This window comes from Akebia trifoliata, chromosome 3 (assembly GCF_017979445.1).
Source record: "Akebia trifoliata isolate Shusen 1 chromosome 3, ASM1797944v1, whole genome shotgun sequence".
NCBI lineage: Eukaryota > Viridiplantae > Streptophyta > Magnoliopsida > Ranunculales > Lardizabalaceae > Akebia > Akebia trifoliata.
In genome coordinates, this window is record NC_141377.1 from 8,248,165 (window position 1) to 8,259,240 (window position 11,076).

The window sequence follows — 11,076 nt, forward strand, 5'->3', positions numbered from 1 at the left end:
GAGGAATTGAGAGGAGTGAAAGAAAGATTGAGAGTTGAGAGGCTTGAGAGAGGGGATTCAAGCATGAGTTTTTAAAAGGGTGAGAGAGATTTTTATAGGAGTTAAGGATTACTTTTAAGGGTAGGATGGTCCAAGATAAAAGGTAGAAGATAATAACATAGGATTTGAAGGATTTTGATTGAAATTTAAGGTTGGTGGAGGGTAGAAGTGATAAATGATACAAATGGGTAGGATTTTTCAACTCATATAGGTTAAGTGTTAGATAAGATTAGCAGGCGTGGATATTTGTTAGAAAAATAATTATGTAAAAATGATAAGTGTTGATATTTTAAAAGGATGGAAAAGATTATGACACGTGACAATAGAAGTATGGGGGTGTAGGTTAAATGAGTTTTAAACCCTAAGTGCAATTATCAGAATGTTAGGGAGTCAAAATGGAATTATGCCAAACTACAAGAGTCAAAAGTGTAATTTACCTTAAGAAATTTATGTGCTAAGCAGATGAACCAATGGCATGATACCATGTGTATTGAAAAAGCAAATGTGATTCGTTGGTGGAGGAAAATTTTCTGGGCAAAGCACACGTCGAAGTAATACAATTTGGAAATTAGATTCTATACCAAAAATGCCCTTAAAAAGATTATTTTTTATCAAAATACCCTCAGATTCTAATTTCCAAAGTATATTTATTGAAATTTAACATGTAACAAAAACCCATTTTATTTTTTAATACGGCATCATACCATTGGTTCATGAGCGTAGCATGGAATTAAGAGAAACTTCGTACTCGATCCATATGGATAACATTTTGGATGATTCAACCACATTGGCTCATTCACAACATGAAGATTAACCTTGTAAAAAATCATTACATTCTAAATTACTAACCATATAAAAACCTGCCTTAAATTAAGCGTTTAAATGAATAAGTCAAGTTTTAGTCACACAAACACACAGACACAGAGAGAGAGAGAGAGAGAGAGAGAGAGAGAGAGAGAGAGAGAGAGATGGTGTTCTAAAGCTTTCTATAAATTCATTTATATTATTAGCATACAAACTAAAGAAATACATTTAAGAGTAACAACAAGAGTCCCAAGTAACAGTGTAATACTTTATAAAGCAAAACACAACCATCAACCTACAACAAAAGATGGTATATGAGAGTAATCCTCACTAACTACTACACAGACACCCATACCTAATTCTACAAAAATAAAGAATAAAGTGCTTCTAAAAGTTTTATAAGTTCAAGCATAAACCGAACAATAAACCAACCACACCATTTTTTTTTTCCTTTTATGCCACAACAGGCATGTCCTTTAGCCATGGATCGAGGGGTTTACCGATAGAGTACACGATGAATCCAATATTCCTCAATTTCTCAATGTCCATAATGTTCCGCCCATCAAATACAAAAGCCGGCTTCTGCATGTTATCATAGATTCTTTGGTAGTCCAATTTCTTGAACTCGTCCCATTCTGTCAGAATGCAAATCCCATGGGCATCCTTTGTGGCTTCGTAGGCATCCCAAACCACGCTCACCTGCTTCACAGTGGTGGGACTCATGGGCTGGAGATGTACTGGGTGGTCCCAATCAAACTTGTTCATGGACAAATCCCTCTGTATCTGATCATCAGTAACTTGCGGATCATAGATGCTCAAGCGTGCCTTGTCACCTAAAAGACCCTTGCACACGTCAATCGCAGGTGTCTCCCTAGTGTCACCCGTGTCCTTCTTGAAGGCAAATCCGAGCATGGCGATCTTCTTCCCCGAGACCGTGTTGAACATGGAGGAAACAACTCGGTTCACGAATCGGTTCTTTTGGTAGTCGTTGATCTTGATGACTTGTTTCCAATAATTTGCAACCTCAGAGAGGCCATTGCACTCACAAATGTAGACAAGGTTGAGTATGTCCTTCTGGAAGCACGACCCTCCAAATCCAACACTCGCATTGAGAAACTTGGGTCCAATCCTTGTGTCCTTCCCAACCGCATAGGAAACTTCCGTGACATCTGCACCCGTTGCTTCACAAAGTGCTGACATGGCATTGACGGACGAGATTCTCTGGGCTAGGAAAGCATTGGCAGCTAGCTTCGAGAGCTCTGCGGACCAAAGGTTAGTCGTTATGATTCTTTCTTCTGGCACCCAATGAGCATAAACATCCTTCAAGTCTTGGATCGCCTTTTGGCCCTCTGGGGTCTCCCGACCTCCTATTAACACGCGGTCAGGGCTAAAGAGGTCTTGGATTGCAGTCCCCTCCGCAAGGAACTCAGGGTTCGATAGAATTTGAAAGTTGATTCCTTTGCTGTTATGGGTCAGAATCTTTTCGATCGCCTCCGCTGTTTTCACTGGGACTGTTGATTTCTCAACAACAATTTTGTCGGATTTTGATACATCGGCAATCATGCGGGCCGCGCTCTCCCAATAGGTTAGATCGGCAGCTTTGCCTGCCCCAAGGCCACGAGTCTTTGTAGGGGTGTTGACTGAGACAAAGATTATATCTGCCTCAAATACATGTTTTTCTAAGTCGGTGCTGAAGAAGAGGTTCTTCCCTCTGCATTGCTTTACCACATCATCAAGGCCAGGCTCATATATGGGAAGTTGGTCACTATTCCAGGCCGCAATCCGAGATACGGAGATGTCGACAACAACAACTTCGATCGAAGGACACTTAAGTGCTATCACTGCCATAGTAGGGCCCCCAACATACCCGGCTCCAAGACAACAAATCTTCACCATTTTTGTTTGCTGCAAGAGAAGAAGCCCATATATCGGGATAAATAATCATTCAAAAAAAATCCATTTCTAGATCTACAAGTACAAAGATAAAACAATAGAGTCCAGCAACGAGCATAGTCACAAAATTCTCCAATATTTTCCAAAAATGGGTAAAATTCTCTGAATAAGGGAATAGCCAATTAAACAACAGATCTTCACAAAGATAAAACAATAGAGTCCAGTAACGTGCATAGTCACAAAATTCTTCAATATTTACCAAAAATGGGTAAAATTTTCCGAATAAGGGATCAGCCAATTAAATAGACAAATCGACAAATTAATTGATGATTTATCAAAATCAATCGCCAAATAGGGAAACATTTTTACCTTTCAACCTCAAAATGTAATGTTCTTCAACCTTTAAATCTCAAGAACAATATAGGAAGGATGAAGATGATGGATTTTGGGAAGAAATCCAAAAACATCATTAGTATAATCCCCAAAATTTTATAGAACTTTCCTGAACTTATCTGAATTAAGCAAAATGAAACACCGGCTAATAATTACTGAATCTGAACTTGGTTGCTATGGTGCACAGATCTTATCGTAGACTTGGAACTAGTCCTAAAAGAAGAATGTTGTCGATCTGCTTAATAAATACCAGATTATCCAACGCAATTCACGTAGTGTAGAAAATTGTATTTGGTTTTAAATGCCCATTTTGAACCAAACCAAGTGGTGTAGACCGGGATCAGAAAGAGGAAGGTACACTAGCCTTAAACAGGGAAGTAACCCACAGATCTACAATTCAAAGGAGAGGATTGAAATAGCTAAAATATTTGGACAGAAAAATCTGGGTTTCTACCGAATCCTTCTGAAGAAAGCTCTATTCGCTGTTTAAAAATGTCGATAATGAACCTTACATAAGAGATCAGACATTAACAGATCTACAATTTGAGGGAGAAACTTGAAATATTTGGACAGAAAATCTGGGTTTCCACTGAATCCTTCCAAGGAAAGTTCGATTCACAGTTTACAAATGTCAATAAAGAACCTAGCTAACAGATCTACAATTGAGAGGAGAATATTGAAATGGCTGAAAAATCTGGGTTTCAACTAAATCCTTCCAAGGAAAAAGGTATATTTATAGTTTAAAAATCTCAATAATGAGCCCTAACTAAGAGATTATATCCGAACAGATCTACAATTCAAAAGAGAAGTTTGAAATGGAGCCAAAATATTTGGACAGAAAATCTGGGTTTCTACTTCATCCTTCCAAGAAAAACTCAAATTCACAGATTAAAAATGTCCATAATGAACCCTACCTAAGAAATCACATATGAATGAAAGACTTAGATTTCAAATAAAGATCACACCAATCAGATCCACAACACATTATGTGAGATTATAATTTCAAATCAAGAACAAACCAACAAAAACTAAATACCAAAAAACAAACAAAAAACCATTCACATATCAACAATTCAGATCAAACAAAGCCAACATAAGAACCCATCAACAGAAGTCACAAATGCAAACAAATCATGAAATTATAACTATAATTTATACCAAATAATACCTTTAAATTGCTCCCTCCCTAAGACCCAAACAAGGAAAGAGAAGAAGAGATCTGAAAGCTTCTTGTACTGGAAAACAATGAGCCTAGAATCTCCTTAAATACCCAAAACCCATCTTAGATCTACATCTAAGATATTTACAAAACTACTCTAAGTCCGGTCTGAACTCCGGATGTAACAGCTGAAGATAAATTTTCAACACGTTTTCAAAATTCAGACCTGCTTACCATAACTTTTGCTAACGCCACCCGCAAGATGCGTGATTTATTCTTTGGTGATTTAGACATGAATTGGGGTGGAGTTAGCAAAAGTTGATGTGGTAACAGAATCTCTTTTTTTAATCCACACATTTAATTAGCTTCTCGGCGATACCCATGCCACCAAAAAAGAATACAAGTCAAATATTTATTTCACTAAAAAAAAAAATCATATTCTTGAAAACATATTTCCCAACCAAGGTATCAGGCAACTATGAGCACCCAACTAATCCTCGAGACATGTATAATCTCGTCCCCACCCCCACCCGCACCCGACACTAGGTAATTTTGGGATAAAACTCCAAGAGTAGCCCTTAAGAGAGTATTCAAATGCAAGACCTTTCCTTCCAGAAACATGATCTTGGTCAGCTCACCAATCATTGGGATTATATCACAAATATATTCGTAGATTTGAATGTATGAAGCTAAATTGTAATATTCTATTATGAACTAACTAAAAATTATCTAAATGCCACCGTTTTCAATCTATAACCAAATATCCTTGATTTTTCTAATCAAAACCAACCATCTTCAATTCCTATCAGATAAATAATAAAAAATTTATCCGCACTCTTCAACCTTACGATTTTATCTATTTCAATCTTTAAAAATGTTGTTACCATCTTCTTCAACCTTAGGATAATATCTACTTCAATCTTCAAACCTTAAGAGTAAGATGTGATTTTTAAGTAGAAGATGGTAAAATTTTACAAAGATAAAAAAAAACAAAGGTTCAATAGGAAATCAGAGCGAAGCTAAGAATTATGTATTGAAGATAGGGTTCAATAGATTAAAACCAATTCACTATGGTTGACTAATAAGGTTGAAGAGCTTGAAAATAATTGGTTTTGAAGAGAAAATCCAATGTTTTTTGTTAGAGGTTGAAGAAAAAGGTATTTAGGTCATTTTTCATTATTCTATAAGAGAAGACCTAAGTCAAGAGGGCAATGTCATCAGTTTTAAAACATATGTAAGGATCTAAAATATTAACCAAAACACCTACATGCCTACCTGACCTTTTGTCTTTTCTAATAGATAAATAGAAAATGACTTCAATACACTCACAATCAACTTAAGATAAATAAATAAAAAAACTCTTTGGCTTGTTTTCCCAAAGTCTACTGGTCTGCAACATCTTGGGTAGAAAAATTTATCTTAGACTCTTAAACCATAGGACTAATCTACTTTAACCGTCAAACCTAAAGAACAAGATAGGCTTTCTAAAATAGAGATGGAATTTTTTTAAAAGAAAATTCTATGGAATTTTTTAGAAGGAAATTCTATGGTTTTCTATAAAGGATCAAGGCAAAGTTGAAAATGAGATTAAATAAATTAAAATTAATTTTGTATAGAAATTGAAGAGTTTGAAGATGACTAATTTTAGGACGAAAAATGAAGGATTTTTACTCATAGGATGATTGTATTTACATTATTTTTGGTAGTGACAGAAAGTAAAACAATGTCAATGGGGGCATGTATTTAGTTTGAAAACATAGGGACATCTTAAACATTCACCCAAATGTGAAGGGTTGTTCAAATCAACAAAAATGTTGGAGGGGGGAGGGGACATGTCATCGGTTTGAAAACATAATGGTATCTTGAATATCCACAAAACATTGAGGGGGCATGTTAATTGTGGATTTGAAAGCAAAGGGATGTTTCAAATATTCATGGAAAAATTGAGGGGAGAAGGTCGAAGTAGCTAGGTGGTTCTCAAATATTAAGCAAATAGAGGGAGTTCTATTAAACCCAAAAAATTTAGTGGGCCGGGGGCAGCAGCCAAAAATTTCAAACATTTATAGGGGCAAATTCAAAATATATCAAAAAGTTTAATGGAAGTATCTAATTTTATAAAATTAGTGTGTGGGTGTGGGTGGGGGTGGGGTTGGGGGGGGGGGGGGGGGCAAGTGTTGCCATTGCCCTTCTGTATATCTGTTCCTGACTAAACTTGAAAAGAAAAATCAAGGGTTATGTTTATAGCTTGAAAATGAGGATACTTATGTCATTTTATTATTAGTATATAATGGAAAAATGGGTCCATGGGGGCATGTCATTAGTTGGTAAACACTGGAGATATCTAAAATATTGGCAAAACTGTGGAGGGGTATGTCTAAATCAACCTAACATTTTCAATGAGCTTTTTAATTAAGAACTTTGATTTTAGTTTTGAGGGACACGAGTTTGCACATGCCTACTAGTGCCGGCATCCTCTTTGGGGTTAAGGGCCAGAAGAAGAAAGACAGTTATAGGGGGTATCATTTAAAAAGTAAAAGAATAAAAATAAAAATAAAACTATAAAATTTGGAAGGGCATTACTAGAAAAGGGTAAGAAGAGAAGATTCATAGTTGAAAATTGTCTATCAAAAAGCAATGCCTATTTTTTTTTAAGGAAAATGCTTGACTGCGTGTGTTGGACACTAGATTCAACATTGTGCTAACCTAGCATTGCATAGAGAACTGTTGATTTTCTATCTTGTACTTTGAGGAATTAAATCTATGGTTATCCGTGCATTGCTAGGTTAGCTCAGTGTTGAGCCCAGTGCCCAACAAAATCAGTGTAGCATGACTCTTTTATATATGAATCATGATAATCTAACTACCCCACGTGGCACACTCGATCGACTCTCCTGATGAGACAAGTTCGGGAGCCGCAGATTTGTATGCCTTGGGATACACAACTACACTTCCCAATAAAAATGTATATCGCAAGGGAATTGTGTATCCTGATATACAGATCTGCGGCTCTCAAACTTGTCACGTCGGGAAAATCGATTGAGTATGCCACGTGGGGTAGTCAAATTATCAATGACTTTTAATATATATATATATATATATATATATATATATAGGGAAGCGTTTGGAAGTCATAAAGAGAGTCAAACATTGTGCCAAACATTTTTCAAAATAAGGTTAGAAATTTCAAAATAGGCAGATTTTTTGTGAGGATGATCTCTATGGTGAAGAGATCATCCTCACCAAAAATCAACTCATTTTGAAACTTCTAACCCTAATTTACAAGTTGAAAAATTATGGACCATCTGATTTTTGTAAATCACTTTTGATGGGGTTAGAAGTTTCGGAATGGGCTGATTTTTAGTGAGGATGATCTCATAAAGACCATCCTCACAAAAAATCAGCTCATTCCGAAACTTCTAAACCATACATTAAAAAAATATTTGGCACAATGTTTGGCTATCTTTAAGGCTTTTGATCGCCACCCATATATGTATAGGGTTAGGATCTGTAGACACATAAAGTTACTCATAAAACTACAAAATGTTTTGTCTTATATGGGTAAAAAGATTTGGAATGGGCTAATTTTTTGTGATATACATTTTTATGGGGAAGTGTAGTTGTGTATCCCAAGGCATACAAAATTAGCGTGTAATGCTAGAAACGTAAGCATGCCATGGCCTCAAAACATGTCATGCCGCGGCTTGTATTTTTATATTTCTATTATGTAATTCTTGAATTCCCGTTGCGGTCTCGTTTTTTATCGAACTACGGCTTGAAGACTTTTTAGCTTGTATACTTAGCTTTCTTCTTCCGAGAGTGAACCAATTTAGAATCATAATTTCTCCTAAATGTTGGCAAATATCCCAATGTTCCATATTGTTCCTAAACTGCAAAATAAACATAAAAACCAAATAAAAAACATAGAATCACATAAAAAATATAAAACAAACTAAACTTAAATAAAAACAACTAAAATGCTCTAAAATTAACAAAATATTATATTTAAAAGTGGTTAATTTACAAGTATCATGAGACCTAATAGGTTGACTTCTCCTCAGCTCTTGAGGATCGTAGCTCAGTACCTCCTTTTATGCTCCTATGTGTCACGTGTCACTTTTTGATGTCGTACAAAAATACCCTCCAAAGTATTGTTTTAAAAATGAGACCATTTGAGTCATCTTTAAACGAGCTAGATTTTGAATATGTATAGTCATGCACTCACATGGATTTGAATGAGATCCAATATAAGCATCGGCCATGTTAATAAAACTTGGTCGAGTCAACCAGATTTTGTATATTTTAATTATATAACAAATTTTTTAATGATTTACAGATTTATTATCTAAATAAAAATATGATTCTGTGATTGAGCATCTTTTAATTGAGGCAAATTTACCAAAACATAAACAACATATTAATTATTTATCAAAACTGTGAACTATACATCTTATTTCTAAAAGCGATAATTTATCATTTTTGACAATATTTTATTTTATCAAAACGATAAAAATAATAATTTTAATATTTTTACTATCGAAAATACCTTTTTGGTCGGAAGGATCCTTCTAGCATGAGATTAGAATGTATTTTATACATTGTCAAAATGATCCTTCTAACATAAGATCAGGAAAAAGTATTTTCGATAGCATAAATCTGACAATTATTATTTTTACCATTTTGATAATATAAAATATTTAAAAAAATGATAAATTACTATTTTCGAAAATAAGATTTATAATGCTCCATTTTGATAAATATCTCTTTAATTAATTCATTTTATTATTAAATGTTTAAATAATGATTTTCTGACTCCCCATGTGGCATACACAAAATACTCTCTTGACATGGCATGTGTTAGAACCATAGATTTTATGCCTCAAGATATACATCTTCACATTCCCATAAAATATATGCAGATGTGTGTCCCGAGGCATAAAATCTATGGTTCTAGCACATGTCATGTCAGGAGAGTATTTTGAGTATGCCACGTGGTAGAGTCCAAATGTATTATCAAGACTCCAAATGTTTTTTAACAAAATTAAATGATTTATGTCCAGTTATAGGGTTTTAAAACACAAGTAAGAGGATAGTTTCTTTTGGGGACTCGAACCCGAATGTAAATATGACATGCTACCACAAGAAGCTACCATAATCTCTATTATCACCATCTTCACACTACAATAATAGCCATAACAAATGAAGTCACAACTGATAAAAATTAAAAGAAAAATGATGCCACTAACCACCCTTGCCACCACCACCACCATAACAATAAAAATTAAAACATTATGCTTTCTTTCCCTCCATCATTTACATGGAACAATAACACCAAAAATTTGATTTCATGGAAACCTTGTACACATTAATGAACATCTGTATCACAGATTTTTTTTAATATTAATAATTTTTAATATTTTTGTTTGGAAATGCCATGATTTCTAAGAGGAGTAATTTTTATTTTTATTTATTTATTTATTTTGACTTAATTGGTTATTTGATCGTTTGGAAATGCGAAGATTTCTGTAGAAGTGAAAGCTTCTACATTGAAAGCGTTTTTGCTTAACTGGTTATTTAGTAACAATCATGGCTTCAAATCTCGTTTTGACAACTCATCTTGTTCATGGACGATACCAAATCATCTCTCTCCATATCAGTCTATATTATCTATTAAAATATATTTCATATAAATAATTATAATTTTTTTTAATAAAATAAGGTAGATTTTAATATCATTAGTAGCATGTTTAAATAATAAATAGTGAAATCATAGAAAATATAAAATTTTAGTTGACTCAACCTAGTTTTATTTACTGAAAAACTCAACCCAGTCATCTCATTTGTCTAGTGAAATAATGTGAAGTGTGAGACGCAGTGTAAATCCACCTCTTTAGTGATCGATATCGAGGTGACTCAAGCGAGTCATCTTAGTCTTGAACGAGATTGGAAGATATGGTAACAATGCTTAGGAAGTAACTTTCGGGAACATTTTGGTAATTATCCTAAAAGGTTTAAACGGTGCATATGGTCCCATTTAATTTTGGATAAGGATATTAAAGGAGTGGTTCTGACTTCCACTTAGACCAAGTTCATGGATATATATGAGAGATAGACTAAAATTTCCTCTTGATCAGCTTCCCTTTGAGAAAGTGTGTGTATTTATAGGAGTAGTCCCTCATGGGGCTGGTGGGGGTATGTTGAGGTCAAAAGATATTTTCATGAGTCCAATTGTTTTGAGCCTTTATAGAGTATGGTTGTAAAACTTGTTAGTAGTAGGGTTGTAACATGAGCGAGTTAGAGGGTAAACACAGGTGTCATACATCAAAATGGGCCCACAACTCAAGTTGCATTTCTAGCTTTTTATTTGGTAATCAAACACCAGTTTGGATTATCAGAGCTTCATGAGCCTAAGGATAGAAGGATTCAAAAGATTTGAAGATTGAAGAGTTCACAAATTGAAAGCATTGGTCAAGCTACAGTAGCCAAGAAAATGACGTCTGCTAGATAGCAAGCTCTGGTCTCTATCTAGCGATTGGGGCATATAGCGATCAAAGATCTGGTTTAGGGCACTTAACTATGTTGTGTTTTTTTATTCATGTTCTTTGTTTTTCTTGCAAGATTCCCCCTCTATGACTTTATAAATAAAGGGAAGCAGTCCTTATTCAAGAAGATCGGAAAAGACTTGTTTAAAGGGGATTTTATTCTTTTTGTAAGGAGAGTTTGAGCTTTAGAATTTTAAGATAGGAAAAGATCTAGTCTCAAGAGTCTTAGAAAAGTTTAAAAAGAAAGAG

General features: G+C 34.6%; 1 protein-coding gene across 2 annotated transcripts; it reads right to left on the bottom strand.

Annotated features, from left to right (window-relative positions):
- Positions 1-1,008: 1,008 nt before the first annotated feature.
- Positions 1,009-4,522, bottom strand: LOC147405872 (UDP-glucose 6-dehydrogenase 1). 2 transcript variants are annotated; one of them, XM_086433754.1, is made up of 2 exons: positions 4,288-4,522; positions 1,009-2,748 (listed from the first exon to the last, which is right to left on the bottom strand). In XM_086433754.1, the coding sequence occupies exon 2, from the start codon at positions 2,737-2,739 to the stop codon at positions 1,297-1,299; it is 1,443 nt and encodes a 480-aa protein (XP_086289880.1). In that variant the 5' UTR covers positions 2,740-2,748; positions 4,288-4,522; the 3' UTR covers positions 1,009-1,296. The 2 variants fall into 2 exon arrangements, with proteins under 2 accessions (XP_086289880.1, XP_086289879.1); XM_086433753.1 differs by having other exon boundaries at positions 4,298-4,521.
- Between the last annotated feature and the right edge of the window lie 6,554 nt (positions 4,523-11,076).

Bases quoted from the DNA above. Each gene is read 5' to 3' on its own strand.
- LOC147405872 (XM_086433754.1), bottom strand. From the start codon at position 2,739: ATGGTGAAGATTTGTTGTCTTGGAGCCGGGTATGTTGGGGGCCCTACT.